Genomic DNA, 20,000 nt, shown 5'->3' on the forward strand with positions numbered 1-20,000 from the left:
AAAAAATATATTTTTAACGACGTATATTTAAAACGGTAATAATTATTTCGTCGTTTCGTATATCGATTTTAATACCAAAATTTCGTTAATAAAATTCGAATCGATAAATTGGAAATAATAGTTTTTTTACCCTCGTATTTTGGAATTTATTATATTTATAATAACGTCCGACGCCAAATCGACGTTTATTATTTATTATACCGGTATTTTTATTATACGTCGCGGTATAAATATTGGATTAACGTTACCGAACGGTATTATTATTTATCCCCGCGAAAAAATCCCTTTTTATTACATTATTACGGAAAAATTACAATTTGGCCACCGATTCGAAAATATAATAATAAATACGGAAGCCATTTTAAAAAATATTTTTATTTTTTTCGTAAACGAAAATATAAACGATATTAATACCGTTTTATTTGGAAATAACGCAAACGGGAATGGCGCGAATTTAAGGCAAAAAATTTTATTTTCCCTAAATATAAAATTAATCCAATTATTACAATTTTTAACGATAAATTACCTTTTTTAATTTATAATCCACGCCGAAAATAATATCCGGAATACGGATTCGGCCAAATTAGGCAAAATTTTAACGTTAAAAAATATAAAATTTAAAGCCAAATACCGTAACGTCCGACAAAACCTTAAAAAAAATTTGCAAAAAGGAAAAACCCGTTTCGGATCGGTTACCGTTAACGTTTTAATTTAATATAACGGCGACGGTCCTTTTAATTAGGTTTATTCGAAAATTTGTACTAATTTCCGAACATTATTTTTTTTAATAGGGCCGAAATAATCCATTTTATATTAAACGAATTTCCTTTTATTGCCCGCGTAATAAAAATTTGTATAAAAAAAAAAAGGGTTAACGCGTTCTAATTATAACGCCGAATTTATAAATTTAATCGTAAATTATTTTTATTATAATAATAATTATAATCGCCTTTTTATTTTTTATTTATTTGTAATAATTATTATAAATTCCAATTTTGGTTTTTTATATAACGATTATTATAATTTTAAATTTTATTGTTAATTTTTTGAATTTAATCGCTATTATTTTGGAAAAAGCCAATTTCGGCGTAATTACCATCCGGTTTGGTTTATTCCAAACCGAACGTAATAAAATAATTACCGATTTTACCGAATCGAATTCCATTTTTAACGTTTGCGTTTTAAATATTAATATTTCGAACGCCGGCCTTAATTTATATTATAATTATTATACCGGTATTATTATTTTTTTAATATGGAACGTTAATATTTAATTGCAAATTTGTAATTGGCTAATTCGTTTAAGTTAATTTAAACCTATTATTTAAAAAATTTTCGAAATGCGGGGTACCCTTTTCGATTAGGTAAAAAACCGGATATTTTAAAAGGTTAATTTTCCGAACCCTTTTTTTACGGATTTTATTAATATATATTAAATATTATTAAAATATATTACGCGTATACGTTTACCGGAAATTATCGTTTTTCCTATTATAAAACAGTTTTTAACGTACGAAATAATAGCGGTTATATTTTTTTGGTTATTTAATTATTTTATTTGGATAATGGAATTTTTATAATATTTTAACGATTTTTATTCCGATAAAACGCGCCGTATAAACGAATTTTATTTCCGTTTTATTTCCATATTCGTTTTTAATATTTTTGCCCCGTTTAACGAGTAAAATTTAATCGAAAAAATTTCGGTATTTATTTTATTATTTGGTCCAATTTATATCGATTACCAATACCAGGATTAAAATAGTAAACGTAATATAATTGGCGATTATATTAATCGTATATATTTATTTTATTTCGATTTTACTACTATAAATTAAAGGTTTATAATTAAATTAATAAAATAAATTAAAAATAATAACGAATATTACGAAATTGCCGAAAATATACGGGTAATTGGAACGCCTGTAAAAAATTTTGGTATTTAGGTAATTAAACGTCGGAAAACCAACGCGCCTTTTAAAAAAAAATATCCAAAATAACGGCGAATACGACCTTTTGGCCGTTATTATCCCACCTTTTTCGTCGGTCGAATTTAGTAACGATTACAATAAAATCGATTTCGATTTATTTAAAAAACCCTATATGCCCGTTTTAATCGAAAGTAAAAAAAAGGGCGAAAAAACGTTTGGTTTATTTACCCGGACCCCCACCCGCAAAAAAAAACGTGGCTTTAAAAATCCCACCTCTAAAAAAAAACTGGCCGTTATTAAACGTTCCTTTTTTTCCTAATTTATTTTTATTTTTTTTTTGTAATTTGGTATTAGGGTTTATTAGTGGAAAAACAAGGCTTATATATATATATTATTGTAACGAAAATTACAAATGGGGTTTTTTTTTATTTGGTTTTATTTTTGGATTTATAATAAAAAGGTTTAATAAAGGGGATAAAATTGGTGGAAAAACGGCTCGTCGTTTTATTAGGGGTTTAAAAGGGATAATATATATTTTGGTTATTATAGTTAAAATTACCATATTAATATATATCCCGGTATTTTGCTTTATTTTATTATTTGCGGGAAAAGTAATTTTCGGGCCTTTATTTACGTCCTATTTTAAATAAAAACCTGTTTATTTTTAATTAATTTACCTTTTATATTATATTATTTATTTTTAAAATATTTATACCTTTTTTTCGTCGGATTTTGCGTATATTCCGTAAATTAATTTCTTTTTAATATTTATTATTCCATTTATATTTAACCCATTTAATTTATTATTTCCTTTTTCCAAATATTTCCCTGTTTTTTTAATATTTATTTGGTTTAATATATTATCGAAACGTACAATTTTTTAATTAAACGCCGCCAATTTATCGCCTATTAATTTTTTTATACCCAAATATAATAGGTCGGGGGCGTTAAAATCGAAATTGGACGTTACCTTATTTTTTTCGTTTCCCCAACCATTTTGGAACAGCAAATACGTATAATATATAATATCGTTATTGGTTAATATTATATGGTATTTATTATTAATGTAAATACGGGAAATATTTACCAAAATTTTACGTAACGTATTCGCGATTAGCCCTAAAATTACGCAAATTATAAAAGTTTTTCGCAAATTATACGTTAAATTGCGGTTATTTTTAATATTCAAAACGAAACCCCTATTAATATATTTAATTACCAAATTTATTAATTTATATCCGTTTCCGGCCGTAATATATTTTACAAAAATTAATTCTAAAATCGCCGTCCGTAACGGTTAATTTATAACCTTTAGTCGCAATAACCAAATTAAATATAATATTTCCGGTTTATAATTTTTGATTTTATACCCGTAAAAAAATAGGACCAATTACGGTATTATAATTTCCAATATACCGTAATTTTTTTCCTAAAACGCGTTAAATATTATTTATAAAAAAGCGATTATTTGCAAATAACGGCGTTACGTACGGAAGGCGAGGTTAATTTTGGGTTTTAAATCCCATAATCTTATACCCATTAAACCGCTAATATAACCGGCAAATATATTATCGTAAACGCGGTTTATTATAAAAACGTATATATTAAATAGTATATCGGTAAAAACCTGTTTTAAAACGTTTTTCGATATATAATTTTTTTTAATAACCCATTTTAAATTAGGGCGGTAATAATAATATATAAAATACGGGAACGGAAAATATTTTGTAAAAACCGTAAAACGTGGTAAAATTCCTTTTTATTTTTTTAAAATTTGCTATTTTTTCCTAATTCCGTTATATTTATAAATATAATAGGCATATACGTATATTAAAAATAATTAATAAAATTAAATTCGATATAGAAAAACCCTAGTACGGGTAATATTTATTATTTCCTATCGAAAAATTGGGATAATTTAATATAAATTCCCTATATAACGCGAATATATAATATCGTTTTTTAATCCCCATGGACGAAGACCAGGACGGATAAATAATTGAAATGGGTGGTTTTTAAATTTAAAAAATATTTAAACAGGATTTTATAAATTTGGATAACGTTTATATAATCCCTTTCGTTTTTTATAATAGCGGAAATTTGGATAAAATAAAATATTAATATAATTTGTACGAATATAAGGTATTATAGGATTATATCGGGTAAAAAAGGGTTATTAAAAAATAAAAAACCGTAAATTTGGCCCAAAATATAATATTTGGCGTTTTTATAATAAATATCCGGATATTGTAAAAAATTAAACGTTTGTAATTATTTTTGGTAAAAAGGTATAATGGCGTGCCATTAAAATTGCGTATATTTTTCAAATTTTGGCGTTAATATAAGAAAATACGAGGTTAAATTTTATATTCGGTTATATTTTCCATAATCGAAATTTTGCACCTTTTTTAGGAAATTAAAATTATTATATACGAAAGATAAGGTTGGATTACGGGCGATTTTTTTTAGGTTAGTTTATATATATATATTATTATTATTATTTTTGGTATTAGGTATATAAACAATTATTATTTATTACGTATTTGGGCAACGGTAATAAATTATTACGTTTACCGTTTAATAATTTTATATAATAAGTATATTCCAAACCCGGATAATGTATTTATAATACGTTTTAAAATTCCGTTATATATAAAATATATTGCGAATACGCGTAACAAATAATTATTTTTTTACGGGGAATATTCGTGGGTTAAAATGGCCAATATTAACGTAACGCGTTAATCCGTCGACGTTGGGGGGTTTATAATTTCGGACAGGGTATTCGGGGCCTAATATAACAAATTCGCGGTTTATAATAATATATAAAACGGACGGTAATTCCGAAAATACGAAAATAATAATATTATAAATATAAATAATATTAAAACTTTGGTTAAAATATTTTGGGAAAACGTATCGAATATTTATTTAAATTAATTTATATTATAAATATTTTTGGCGAAATATTTTTCCATTTCCGGGAATTGGAAATTTATTGGCTCGAAACGTTTAAAATTAAAGAAATATTATATTAAACACCGGAATTTTTAACGAAATGGGGCGGTATCGATAAAACCAGTTTTTTTTTTCGTTAAAACGGCATTTTACCCCGTTATTACGTAAACGTTTTCGAATAATAGGATTTTTTAATATTTTTTTAAAATAATATATTTATCGCGCGGCGGAACGGGAAATATTATAGGTATTTGGTATTATTATTTAAACGTAAATAAATTGGTGGAAATTAGTACGTTGGTTACCGTTACGTTAAAATTTAAAAATATTTTGGATAAAAAAAATTTCGGAATCGGTTTCGGAAATGATATTATTACGTTCGGAATTAAATTCGTTCGAAAATTAACGTAATTTATACGAAAAACGCGTAAATTTTTATTTATTTTCCGATACGGGATTAAATAATAAAAAAAGCGAAAATATAAATAATAAAATATTTAAATTTAACGACGGAAAATAATATATTATTAATTACGTAAATGGGAATATTTCCGTAAATATTAAATTCGATATTATTACCGATATGTTTTTTTTTAAAATATATGGCAAATTATTCGTATAAAATAATAAAAGGAATTTTAATTTGAATTTAGTAATAGGTAATAAGGGCGTAAATTTTTTTTTTTTTTTTTTTTATAACGGGTAAAATTATTATTCGTAATATAGTAAAATTTATATCGTTTGCGACGAAAATCGACAAAATATCCTTAAATTAGAACGGGCGCGATTTTTTTGGCCAATTTGATTGGCCGAAAAGCCGTATGGCTAAAAGGTATATGGAGCGTCCGGTCCACCACTGCGAAGCAGGGGTGGTCTAGTCTGAGTATTGAGACTAGCCATGGAATCGGTACACGTATCCAATTCTAATATTTTATACAATAACGAATATAATAACGATCTTACAATTAATTGTACAATTAATTATACAAACAATATAAATTTCTACTATCCGCTAATAGACGGTTATTTGCCATTTTACGGTTTAATTATCCCTACAAGTAATCTCCAACCTTAAAACCTTAAAGCTACCTCGTAACCTCCCTTAGAAAATTTACCCAAAACGAATTTACAAAACTTTATAATTAGCTAACAAATTATAATTACCTGCGTGGTTTTCGATACCAAAACACGAGGTAAAAACTCGTTATTTTCCTATATATAATGGCCACGGGTATTTCCCAACGCTAAATAGCTTTTTTTTTATTATATACGTAATTGGCCGTATATCGCGCGTTTTACCACGTATTAATTGGTATATAATAATATTACGCAATTATAGTAAAAATACCGCCTTCGAATTGGTTCGATCCGGATATCGAATTTGATTTTAATTTAAACGCGTTAAACGGGGTAATAAATATAATCGACGGAACGTATATTTCGGTTTGGATTAAATTAGGATTGGCCGTTATTAAAAGGTGGTATAACCGTAAAAGAAATATTACCCAAAACGTATTTACGGTGGTACGGTTTAATTTATCGTTTATATAAATATTATTAGGGGTTAAAAAATTTATAAACGACGCAAATTTATTAGGTAAAGCGTTTTTTTTTAAATTATTAATATTAAAAGGGAAATACCTTTTTGCAAATACCGGTTTCGAATTTATTACCGGTATTATAATACCGTTCCCGAACGTACGGTATTATTTATAAAATTGAAAAAAGGCCGATAAACCGATTCGAACGATTAAAAAATTATATAACCTGCGGTATACCCGAATTTATATAATAGTTAAATAGGCGTTTAACCTTTTAAAACGAACGTAAAAAATTATTAAAAATAATGTTTTTAAATATACGTTTATATACTAAAAAGCGATTATATATGCGGCTATAACCCTGTAAAATTTGTAAAAAGATTTACGGGTAAAACCCTTTTTACTATTAGCCGAAAATCGCGATACTTTTAAATAGGCGCGTATACGTATAAAGCGATTATTAATACCGCGTTTACCCTAAAAAATTCGTTGGTTAACCGCCTATTATATAGCGGTATAATATTGAAAATATACCGGCGTAAACGTAAACGAAATATTTAATTGCCGTAATAACGAATATATAGGAAAATTTAGGCCGGAAATAAATTAATTTAAAAGTAAAAATAATAGTAAAAAAAAGGGCGATATTAAAAATAATTCCAATATTATTAAAATTAATAGCGAAAGGTAATTAAATTTTGGAATTTTGCCAGGTTTTTAATTTATCGATATATTTACCGTTTATTAAATATAATAAAATTTATTAAAATCGATTTTATAATCGTAATATTATTTTTATTTTATAATAATTTCCAATTTAATTGCGGCCTAATACGAATATTATATACGCCTTTTTTTCTTCGTAATTTGGAAACGTTTTCCAAACTGAAAAATAATTTTATTAATTTAATAAATATAATACCGTTAATAAATTCCCTACCGGCCGTTTATCTTTTGGTAACGCGTATAAAACCACTATTTTACCCAATATTTTATTTTTTAAATTTTATTAGATTATATAATCGTTTTATTACGTTATTAACGTTTTTAACGTTTGTTAAATTTCTTATAAAATGGTTAACGCGTTATTCGGGTACCGACAAAAACCCTTTTTTTTTTCGGTGGCGATTAGGTTCGATTACAGCCAAATCTTTACCCAAATTTGGCAAAAAAATAATATCGGGGTTTATTTCCTTTTTTAATTTTATTATTGGGGTTTTTTATTACGTAAATTAACCGTTAAATAAAAATAAATTAATAAAATTATTTTTATTTACGATCGATTCGATTTTATTACCGTTTTCGCCTTTTTCCGTTAAATTACCGCCAAAATAATTTTTAAATTTATTTTTAAAATAATAATTATACCGCTTAAAAACCGCGGTTAAAACGACCGGAGGTTTTTTAAACCAAATATTTTTAACCCAATTTTTCGCCCAAATATAATATATTTCGGTTATAGGTTTAAAAAATTTTCCGTTAAATATTTATTTTACGGCCGAAAACGTAATATAACGGTTAAATTCGATTTACGTTTCGTTATTAAAATTAATTTTAACGCGGTTTTATTTATCGTAAATAACGCCGGAACGGTTAATTTATAATTTTTAAACCAGATATTATTTTTTTTCGTTATCGTATTTGGTTTGGATTTTCGTAAAAATTATATTTATATATTTTCCCCACGTTTTTAACGTTTTTTTAATAATTAATTTAAATACCGTTATTTTATTTTATTTGGGTTTAAAAAAACCTTCGTTAAAATATTTTACAAATTACCCAAAAAATTCGTTGGTTCGATTAATAAACCAACGGAACGACGGTATTACGGTTCGTTTATTGGACGGGCTGGTTTGTAAAAACGGCGGTAACGGGCGTTTTCCCCTATTAGGCGTTTTTTATACCCATATAAATAAATTGGTAAAAGGATTAAATATTATTAAAACGGTTTAATTTAAAGGTTTAAAACTATCATTAACGAAAAGTTACAAAAGCCGTAATAAAAAGATTGCGTTATAATATAAAACGTATATAACCGAAAGGTATGTAAAAAAAGGGGTTTTTACGGCTAAAACCTATAACCCCTGGTTATTCCGGGTAACCCGGTCGAAAAAGCTATTTCCAAGCCCTTTTCCCACTTTTTTTATATGGGTAAAGTACCGCCTAATTGGGAAAAAAGAACTTTATTAACGAAAAGATTACGCCTTAAAGTAGTCTCAGGGTTTATTCCTAAACGCGAGCTCCACTAATTAAGCCGTGGCTCAATTGGTGGCTTTGTTTATACCTGTAGGTCCAACCAAAAATTATTTTGGTTCAGGTTTAAAGATAATTTGTTCATTTTGGGTTTAAGTGGAGGTAATTTCGGCAATTCGGCGACTGATATTCCGTTAAAATTAATTAAATAAAAATCGCAAAAATAAACGGTTTGTACGTTAAATATAGGAATTAACGAAATAATTAATAACGATTTCATTTATATTTTTAATGGTTATATTGGTCGAATTGGGATATGGGTGCCCTTAATTTTCAAATGGAGGTTGGTTTTTTAATAAATATTGGATTTTTTCGATTTCTTTTAATTATATTTTTATTTTTGAATATAATTTAAAACTTTTTGTACGTAAAGGATAATATATACGTATATATTATATATATAAATTTTTATTAATATATTACGTAATATAAGGTGTTTAATATTCGAATAGGTAAAATATTAAATATTTTTAATAAATTTTGCAATTAAAACGGGTTTATATTTTTACCAATTTTAACGATATTAAAACCAAAATTTTAACAATTATATAACCGGTAAAAACAAACGTCCACGTAAATTTTATTTTTTAATATTATTATAATTGCGTATTTTATATATAGATTTAATAAAATTTGCATATTTTTAATTTTTATTTTATATTTATTTTAAATTAAATTAAAAAATAAACGTTATTTTATTATTATATATAATTAATAATAAGGTTTATTATATCGAAATTTTTAATTATAAAACCTTTTATTAATAAATATATTAATTATTAAATATTTATATAAAATATTAAATTTAACGTATATTTATATAAATAAAAAATTAACGAACGATTATTTCGATAAAAAAATTATACGTGGGTGCTAATATAATTATATTTATTGTTATTTTAAAATTAAAAGCTTATATATACTATTATTTATATATAAATTTTTAAATAGGGCGTTAAAAGTACTAATATTATTATTTATTTTTATTTTAATTTATATGTAAAGTTTATAAATATAAGGTTTTTACCATTAAAAAGCCCTAATTTCAAATATTATAATAATATTCTTACTATATTTTTACCATTTTTATTTAATTAAATATTCGTAAATAAAAAATACACAGTTAAAAAACTGTATCGACGTTGCGTATATAAGGCATGTACAGTGTATGCACAGTGCGTATACTGTGCATTTCTGTCGCTTGCGACGAAAATCAACAACATGTCCTCAGACTAGAACGGGCGCGATCTTTTCGGCCAATTTGATTGGTCGAAAAGCCGTGTGGCTAAAAGGTACATGGAGCGCCCGGTCCACCCTGCAACGCAGGGGGGTCTAGTCTGAGCACTGAGACTAGCCCTAAAGTAATTTTTGGTTGGACCCACAGGTACAAAACAAAGCCACGAATTGAGCCACGGCTTAATTGGTGGAGCTCGCGTTCAGGGATGAGCCCTGAGATTATCTGGTCGTAACATATTTGTTTTGTCGAAAATCCCAACCCAAATGCAACCATTGTTAATCTAGGGGGCATTTTAGAACGCACCATATTAGAAGATTGCATGTTCTTTCTGGGCATTTTAGAATGCAAGATCCCAAACACTCTACGCAACCCCATGCCTCCGAAAATATACACCACGCACAGCTACAAGGACAGCAACAAATATTTAAAAGCCAACCACGACGTTGAACACGAGTATTTCTCACTAAAACAACATTAATATTTCGTTATAATAAGGAATAGTAAATGCTTACATAATGACCTGTCAGGGTTTTTGCTCATTTTTTTCTTGAATTTTAATAATGTATCCTTTGGTGGGCACATTTTGCAGGTATAGTCTTCAGATTCATCCCTAACAGGAAGATTTGCGGTTGGGTCGTTATGCGCAGCGCAATCGTGATTTTTATCCGACATTTGGCTTAGATTGCACCCGCCGCAAGCGGCGGCATTCGTTGGCTGTGTGCCGGCGGCAATAACGCCGGAGGTTAAAAGGGCAATAATAGCGGTAGTTGTAACGCGCATTGTAAATGTATAGGCTTGAAAGTTCATTTTCGTAGGGAAGAAATGTGGAAAAAGTAAAACAGTTGGCAATGAGGGTGATAATTACAAGTTGCAGCGTAGTAATACAATTAAAACAGTAGAGGGTAATCCCTATAATGACTCCATTTTTCAGTAGCAGACAAAAACACCCTTTATATAATGTTCGAAGTCAGTTGTTTTGTTACTTGTAACAGACCATTTATATTTTGGGCAGGATCGTTGGTCGTTAGACCTTTTTAGTGTTGACATGGGGCACCAAACCTGGCAATAATACAGTCGTTTGGGATTACTTGTATCTATTTTGTTTCCTTCGTTTATGCCTTTGAAGATTGAATCATTAATACGAACGGGCAAACGCTGCGCTCGTATTATTTATATCTTTGTCGAACCCTGATTGGCTGGGCACTTATACTGTCAGCTAATGCCATGAATCAGCACCGTTGAAAAATTGAATCAGTTACAGTTTTACCCACGCTTGAAGGCCTTTTCCGGTAGTCAATACACCGCCCCGTTCTCTGCGGTTAACCCGCACACCAACTCTGGAGAAAGGCCTATATGCCTCTGAATCGGAAAAGTTGCTCTGACCCACAAACCCACGGGTTATGCCACAACAACAACGTAAACGAAAAAGGTAGCAAATACCAATATAGACATCGTTCCAAAGAAATACCTTTGGTAGAAAGTGCTCGTGAATCGAGATCTTCCTTTCTTGCAGCCGCATCCTATGACGGGTTCGGCGACGCCGTATCGTGGCCGCTTTGGCTGTTGCTTATCTGGCGCGTGTTGCGACCCGACAATTCTCTAGGAGGGCATCGCGGCAGCGGTTGAATGGGCTTGAAATTTTTCAATCTGTTAGCTAATTCGGTGTTCAAATTGCCGCCGCATCAGCGATGGTGGGACTGCGATAGATATACCTTCCTAAAACTATTCCAAAATACTGTTGTTCCGAATCGAGCCTTGCGCGCTAGCGAGTATTAGGAAAGACCGATATGCCTCATACGGATCGGTGAAATACGCTGTTTGGTAACTTGGTAAAATAGTACGGCAACCTACTGGATTTGCTACACAACTCACTCGGCCGATAACACCGAAACATTGAGGACAATACAGCTCAGACATTAAAACCGGGGGAAATACTCAAAACGCGCATGTTTGACATTTTATTCTATACAAATGCCATTTCATTGATGTGTTCTTTAGCTTTTTCACAGATGTCTGTTGTTTTGCAGTAGCTGCTAGGTCAATTTTGGTTTCGCTGTTCATTTTCCGCCCTGCCTCTTACTACCATACAGGTACCTATGAGTCGCTATGACTCGATTCACGGCCCATCTGCAGCACAATTTTTGTTGTGTGAAACGGCTAAATACAATGACTGTCGTCTTCCTACGTAGTTTGGAATGTTCTTTTTTCTTTTTCTTTTCTTTTCTTTTCTCCCTCTGTCGCACCATTGAAACTGTGCCACCCACGTTATCTCCGACGGACCTCACACATCTACCTTGGTAGCTGCAACCTCCACATCATTTTCTTTTTTGCTCACGGGCGCAGGACGTCGGCGGTAGCCCGAATCTCCAAAGCGGCCCGACCCCACAAGCTCCGAAGCATTCTCATGCGGCACTATGCCCAGCTTCTCCGCTTCGTATGGAGTGAAAGTCGCCCAATCGTCGTAATCGTCGTACTCACCAGCACCCTTGACAGGGTAAAACCAATTGACGACGTAGAAGAGCACAAAAGAGATGGCGAGTCCCACGAAGAAGGCCATATAGTATAGCTGATACAATGCCGCCGGGCCCTCTCCCTTTCCGGAGACCGTAACGACCAGGCCCCCGATCGTGGGCGCCCAACCGGCGATCCAGCAGGGCAGCACGCGCCAGTTGACGCCGCCGGTGAACCAGTAGTCGGAACCCTTGGGGTAGTAGAGGTGGTTGAGGCGGATCTTTTGCCGTCGGATGACAAAGTAGTCGCAGGTCATGACACCGATGAGCGGGGCGAGGAACACGGAGAAGGAGCTGATGACGGTGACAAAGGTAGTGGCCCGGTTGATGAGCTGCCATGGCTGGATCAGCCAGGCGGCCGCAAAGGTGATGATGGCGCCGCGTCGAATGTCAATATAGCGCGGGAAGACGCCCGCCAGGTCGATGCCGCCAGCGACGGCGTTGCCGCACACGTTCTGGAAGAGGATGGCAAAGGTGAAAGCCAAGGCGAGGAAGAAGACTCCTGCGCGGGAGGCGGAGGAGCCATTGCCGTTGTCCATCATGACCATCATCAAGTCCGGCGGGTTCCAAAAGATTTTGCCGTAGATGAGCTGGCACGCCGCCGTGGTGACCAGGCCGCCGAGCGAGACCAAGATGCCTATGAGCCACTGCACCGACACGATGCCACAGATGAAACCGACGGTACTGTTGGAATAGCGCGAAAAGTCACTCTCGTTGACCATGCCGGCGACCTTTCCTCCAATTGCCTGGTTTAAACCCGCCATCATGAGCCATGAGACGCTCCAGCGCGAGGTAGATGAGACTGCCTCGGCTTTATAAAAGACGGGACCCACGCCTTTGGCCACCGACAGGGACCAGGTCATCATTGCGAGCATTCCGATGCCACATCCGAGGCTGGAAAAGAAAAAGGGCTTCTTGAAGCGCTCCGGCCGGATGAAGAGGAACGGCACCGACACGAGCCAGAAAACTGTAAAGCCAACCATCTCGCTGGTAGTGGCGGGGAAGTTGTCTGGCAGTTTGTTGGGGATGCGCTGGAAGGAGGGCCAGATGGCCGTAAGGCAGACCCTAGTGACAGAATAGGTAAGATTCGAGTTCCCGCTTTCTGCAACCACTGACAGCTGTTTGGTTTCAGACTTACATGACCAGCTTGCCTCCGTTCCAGGCCTGCAACGCGTTCCAGATAAAGTTGAGCAAGCAGCGCTGCAACAGAGGGATATAGGAGCCGCGCATGCCCCACGTAAACCTGTTCTGCACACTGAAGCCGATGTGCCAGGTCAGACCACACCATCCAACGATTATAGAGAAGAGCGAGACGATGAGACGGGAAACGATGATGATGCCCATGGCCTGACCGACAGACAAGCCTTGGGTCAGAAATGTGTTGGGCGTCTGCCAGGTAGACATGTTTAGAGCGCCCAACGTGGATGCACCAAAGAAGTTGAACCAACCCCATGTGCGGCGAGATGGGGGCAATGGGACGAGGTCACGGTTGTTCCATGTCGTCGTTTCCTCTTGGCGAGATTCGTCGGCCTGGAGGGTGACGACCTCACGGAGTTTGCGCAGTGACCGGCTCGCCATTGCTGATGAGCAGGATGCAGCTATAATGTGAAGTGCTGTACACTTAAACTTCCGGGCATTCGGAGGAGGCAGGGTAGAAAGAGTTAGCTGAACGGCAAACAGCTGGTGTATTTATTCGAGTTAGGAACCTTATCGCGCTGAGCCTTTTTCATCCTCCATCCTTTCTTTCCTGGCCGTAAACCACCTTGCGGGGGCAATTGATACAATCATCAAATGCTTATCATTTACCAGACTAGTCTAGAACAAGTATTGATTAAACCATTTGCGATGCGGCACCGCACCATACCCGCTTCTTATCAGATTATGCGGAGCTGATCGGTTGGCGCTCCGATCTCGGTAAACGGGATCGGATCCGACACCAGGATAATTTGCACGGCCTAGAGTTAACCTCGAGTTGAGAAATGGAGTGGGATGAAATCGATCGCAAGTTTTGTTCTCAATGCACAACTTCTTTTTTATTCTCCTACAATTTTCTTTTTCAGTTTTTCTTCTTTCCTGTCGTTTCATGTAGAACGGCTGTTTACTCATTCATCTTAGATGTCTTGGCAGAAATATAGCCTACCTATCTATACAGGAGCAGGAACAATTGGAGATGAGCCCGTCTCGCTCCTTGCGTATTGGTGTGGATGTTGGCGGGTGAGTGAACATGTTATGTTTATCCTACTTCAACACAGGCCAGCAACAACTGACACATATTCAGGACCAACACGGATGGCGTAGTCCTCGACCTGGTCAGATCTGGCGATACAGGCCGAGGAATCTTGGCATGGCACAAGTGCAGCACCACCAAGAACCCCAGTGATGGCATCAACAATGTCATCCGCACCATGTTCACGCAGTCGTCCATCGACCCCAAAGACGTCGCCAGCGTCACCATAGGCACCACGCACTTCATCAACGCCGTCGTCGAGAGGGATAGATCGCGCCTGGCCCCCGTCGCCGTCATCCGCTTGGCAGGGCCCTTCTCGCGTGACATTCCCATTGGCATCGACTGGCCGCCGCGTCTGCGCGAGATCATCTGTGCTCACCGCGCCGTCGTCAGTGGTGGGCTCGAGATCGACGGGTCCCTGATTGGCGAGCTGGACGAGGCCGAGGTGGTGGCTGCATGTGAAGAGATCAAGAAAAAGGGCATCAAGACCATCGCCATCGTAGGCGTCTTCAGCCCCATCGACGTGGTCCACCAGCAAGAGGAGGCCGCCGCCGCCATTGCTAGCCGCGTGTGCCCAGACGCCGACGTCGTCATCTCCAAGGACGTCGCCAACATCGGCTTCCTCGAGCGCGAGAACGCCGCCATCCTCAACGCGTCCATCCTGGCATTTGCCCGGCGCACCATCCACTCCTTCCAGCACGCCGTCGCCCAGCTCGGCCTCGACTGCCCAGTCTTCGTCACCCAGAACGACGGCACCACCCTCCCCGCCAGCGCCGCCGCACGCCTGCCCATCCGCACCTTCTCCAGCGGACCGACCAACAGCATGCGCGGCGCGGCTTTCCTCCTCCAGCATCAGACCGGCGCCGACGATGCAAAAGAGGCCATGATGATCGTCGACATTGGGGGCACCACGACGGACGTCGGCCTCCTTCTCAGCAGCGGCTTCCCGCGCCAGGCCGCCGCCTACAGCAACCTCGCCGGCGTGCGCACCAACTTTTCGTACCCAGATGTTCGTAGCATCGGCCTCGGCGGCGGTTCCATCGTCGGCCGCGACCGCAAGGGGAAGCTGACCATCGGCCCCGAGAGCGTCGGCCACCAGATCCAGACCAAGGCGTTGGTATTTGGCGGCGACGTCCCGACAGCTACCGACTACACCGTCTTGGGCAGCAGCGACGTGGCCATTGGGGACCGGGCGCGGCTCGAGGGGTTGGACGAGATGAAGGAACGGGTGGACGAGTTCAAGGCCTTGGTAAAAACGATGCTGGAGCGTATTATAGACACGATGAAGACGTCTCCCGAGGACATCCCCGTCGTGCTCGTCGGCGGAGGCGCCGTCATTGCGCCGGATACCCTTGAGGGCGCGAGCCGGGTCGTCAGGCCGAAGTGGTCAGGAGTGGCAAACGCCATCGGAGCGGCCACAGCACGAGTGAGTAGCGTGGTGGACTCAGTCGAGAGCACCGAGACGCGGTCCAAGTCTGAAGTGGTGGACGAGTTGTGCAAGCGAGCCGTTGACAAGGCTGTTGCCAATGGCGCTCTGAGAGATACCGTAACCATTGCGGAGATGGAGAGCTTCCCACTGCAGTACATTGCCAACAAGTCCCGCATCATCATCAAGGCCGTCGGGGAGTTTGACCATTCTCGCACCGATCCAGAGACGATGGCACCAGCAGTCGGCACGTCGGACTTGAGCGGAGATTTTGCCGATGATTTGCAACACATCGCCGACAAGAGCTCACAAGAGGAGGCCTCGGCTTCGTCGTCTCTCGAGTTCACACCAGAGTATATTTCTTCATACAGACCTAAAGTTGTCAACCGCCAGTGGATCATCTCCGAGACCGATCTGACGTTCATATCGACGGGGTGCTATATCTTAGGAACCGGTGGTGGCGGCAGTCCCTATCAGCACTTTTTGCGTCTGCGGGAGCTGCTCCGTGCTGGCGCCACAATGCGCGTCATATCGCCTGCCGACCTCAAAGATGACGACCTGGTGGCGTGTGGAGGGGCCAAGGGCTCGCCGCAGGTATCGACTGAGAAGCCATATGGAAACGAGTAGGTTTTGCGTCCTTCCCTTACATGGGCAGTACGGAAAAGAGACTTATATGTATTGCCATAGGATCCTCGAGGCACAGGCACGGCTCTACGAATACCTTAAGAAAAGTCCCACCGCCGTGATCCCCTTAGAAATTGGAGGCGGGAACGGCTTGCAGGGCTTGGTGATTGGCTCCTCGACCGCCATGGACATACCCACAATCGACGGCGACTGGATGGGCAGAGCGTACCCGGTTTCGTGGCAGACCACGCCCGTAGTGTACGAGAAAAAGGCCGTCATGGTCCCAACCTGCATATCAGACGGGAACGGGCGAGTCATGGTTCGTTCTATCCTGTCGTCATTACCTCCATTGTCTCGCCTACTCTAACTTGAAAACCCTCCATCTTCCCAGCTCATGCTCGAAGCACCAACCGAGCTGGACGCCGAGCGTGCCTTCCGAGCCGCCCTATCCCAAATGGGCTCCCACGTTGGCTGCGCCAAGGGGCCCGTGAGCGGCGCCAACACCAAGAAATGGGTCGTGGAGAACACCGTCTCCCTGTCGTGGCGCATCGGACGCGCCGTCGCCCGCGCTCGCTGCACAAACACCGTCGACGACGTCGCGTCCGCCATAGTGGCCGAGGTTGGCGGGCCCGAGTCGGCGCGGCTGCTCTTCCGGGGCAAGATCGTCGGCGTGGAGCGAGTGCTGCGCATGGGGCACGCGTACGGCGAGGTCGTCATCGAGTCGACCGAGGACGTCGACGACCAGAAGAGAGCAGCAGGGCCGGCGGCCAAGGACCGCTTGGTGATTCCGTTCAAGAACGAAAACATCTACGCCAAGAGGATCGATGGCGTCACGGGGGAGGAAGAAGTGGTGGCCATCGTGCCCGATCTGGTGTGCGTGATTGACGCGCAAGACGGCGAGGCGCTGGGCACGCAGGACTACAGGTACGGACTGCCCGTCATTGTCCTTGGTATTGCAGCATCGGAAAAGTGGACTTCTACAGCTAGGGGTATTGATATTGGAGGACCCAAAGGCTTTGGGTTTGACGATTTGGAGTATAAGCCCCTCGGCAAGTTTTCCAAACCGAGGAGTGTTATCGATGAGTTTGATTATAGTTCGCCCTAGAAAATGAAAGAGGGCAACCTTGAAACAGCAGAATTTGGTTCACTTTGCAGACAGAATCTTCGAGATCAACTTATCGAACTTGGGGTGAAGTCATGAAAAGAGCGGCCATTTCCTGATTCAAGCGCTCCTTTTAGGCATGCAATACCAATATTGTGGGTTTTTGACGCGAAGGCCATGATAACGTCATCGGACGTTTATCAATCCTCCTGCCGGGCCCTTCTCACTTTGTTCCGTCGTAAAATTTGATATTTATTTATTGATTATTGCCAGGCTTTTTGTCAACATGAAGTAGAAAAAGAGTCAATTCAAGCAAGACCATATAAATTAAGGGTCTGCGCTACTATTGTCTCTTTATATCTAGTTCCTCATCATCGAATTAAATACTCAACGTATTTTCCGTTCAGAACAATACTCCCACACTTCTGACAAGCATCTACTGCTAGGAATCTCTTTTTGCATATGATATCACAGCTGACAATTCAACTTTCAGGTATCATAATGCATTTCATTCAACTTAACCGCTTTCTTTTTACCTTTGCCATCACATTTGCCCAAGCCCCGGCAGACGAGGATTGACTGGGTATATGTTCACACGCGACTCGATATTGCAAGGTCTATACGCCGGCTGATACATCGGGCCTTGCATTGCAACGTGGTAATCTAGGAGGCAATGCATGTAAAGTTGAAGGTGCCAAATGTCGTGTATTTGGTGAATGGAGTTTCAGAAACTAAGATTTTATTAGAACCTATTGCTTGTGTTTCTGATGTGGTCGATTTAGTATATTCATTGATCCCACATCTAGGTATATAATTCTCAGCTACACTCTTTTCGTTCCTGACATACAATCCGCCATGCTGACCAGTGCAGGTCTCAGCCCATCCTAATTTCGATAAGCTGTGTCACACTCTCACAGCCAGGGTAAGTAACACTTTGAATAGCAGCACCGAGGATTGCATGAGATGATCTCGTGAGAAAGATGTGCCACGTCGGTGGGTGTTAGCAAGGTGGCGTTGGGAAGTGAAAGTGACTTAATTGGGTAGCACGTGACCCTTCCACGCACAAACGCCACAAAAATAAAATTTCCACCACCACCACATGCAACGCAACGACCATCCAACCTCCTGATCGCACCCCTATCAACGTTTCGGAGACTGTGCCAAAAATGTCGTCGACAAGTGCGCCGCCGCCCACTCTCCCGCCAAACGTCAGCATATTCTCGCCGGCAAATCCAGCCACGGCAGAGGCTCTGCTGCAGGGCCGCCTTTTCACGCGCCTCACAACCAGTGCGGGCACCGAAGCGGCCCGACTGGCAAAAGCACTAGAGCAGCACGCGCCCGGCTGCCAGGGCCATTTTCTCACCCACAACAACGTCGTTTTGATCTTCGACGGCGGCGAGCAGGTCGTAGATGTGGAGGACGTGCACCATGAGCACTTTCGTCTCGTGTGCCTTGCGCTCAAGGAGGCCAACATCGGCATCGATGTTGCGGGTTGCGTCTTTGACAGCCCCGAGGTTGCGCAGGCGGGATTCCAGCTCGACAAGCTGAGTTCGGGGTCTATTTTGGTCATTGATCTGATGGCCGGGGATGATAATGATGATGATTCGGACGACGGCGCCGATGATTTGGCTGGCCTCGGCAAGGGAGACATGGGGGCTACGCTCTCCTAATTGTAAGATTTGAAATGAGGGTATCACCCCATAATGCGTGTGCAGGGCATTACTATTATGAAATGGTGTTTTCTGGTACTATATCGATGGCCAAGTGTGTTTCACATTCAGTCATTTCCCCCGGAAAACTCTCAATTCGAGTAAAATCAAATAATCCGCCCATGAGAAGGAACACCGCGGTGAAATAAATGATATCGGATTCGAACAACCACGCAAACTCCTTGCTGACAAGGCTCGATCGAGCGGCAATGTAATATACATCCTGCATGAAGCAGGTCTGATCGACATCCCCATCCAGTCGAGAAACCTTCCAAGCCTCTTGTCTTACGCATGAGACACCCTAATTTGCATGCAATTGGGTGAAGCCCACAACGGTCGATGGTTGATATGCACTTCATCACTTCATCATCACCCTTATAATACACCGGTTCGGACGAACGCTAACGCGACTGATCAAAAAGAGGGCAGGTAGTATTAGCGACGGAAGAAAGTAAGCATTCAGGCTCGCCTATTCCAATAGA

The 20,000-nt window shown here is 39.0% G+C and overlaps 3 protein-coding genes across 3 annotated transcripts; 2 read left to right on the top strand and 1 right to left on the bottom strand.

The window, feature by feature from the left end:
• Positions 1-12,201: 12,201 nt before the first annotated feature.
• Positions 12,202-14,008, bottom strand: PgNI_05440 (uncharacterized protein; the record flags this gene model as incomplete). The annotated part of the gene is made up of 2 exons (XM_031125471.1): positions 12,202-13,495; positions 13,569-14,008. The coding sequence occupies 2 exons, from the start codon at positions 14,006-14,008 to the stop codon at positions 12,202-12,204; spliced, it is 1,734 nt and encodes a 577-aa protein (XP_030982909.1).
• Positions 14,009-14,600: 592 nt separating this feature from the next.
• On the top strand, positions 14,601-17,812 carry PgNI_05441 (uncharacterized protein; the record flags this gene model as incomplete). The annotated part of the gene is made up of 4 exons (XM_031125472.1): positions 14,601-14,644; positions 14,709-16,706; positions 16,771-17,026; positions 17,099-17,812. The coding sequence occupies 4 exons, from the start codon at positions 14,601-14,603 to the stop codon at positions 17,810-17,812; spliced, it is 3,012 nt and encodes a 1,003-aa protein (XP_030982910.1).
• Positions 17,813-18,975: 1,163 nt separating this feature from the next.
• PgNI_05442 (uncharacterized protein) lies at positions 18,976-19,479 on the top strand (the record flags this gene model as incomplete). Its single annotated transcript, XM_031125473.1, has 1 exon — positions 18,976-19,479. One exon carries the CDS (start codon positions 18,976-18,978, stop codon positions 19,477-19,479), a length of 504 nt encoding a protein of 167 aa, XP_030982143.1.
• Between the last annotated feature and the right edge of the window lie 521 nt (positions 19,480-20,000).

This window comes from Pyricularia grisea, chromosome I (assembly GCF_004355905.1).
Source record: "Pyricularia grisea strain NI907 chromosome I, whole genome shotgun sequence".
Classification (NCBI taxonomy): Eukaryota; Fungi; Ascomycota; class Sordariomycetes; order Magnaporthales; family Pyriculariaceae; genus Pyricularia; species Pyricularia grisea.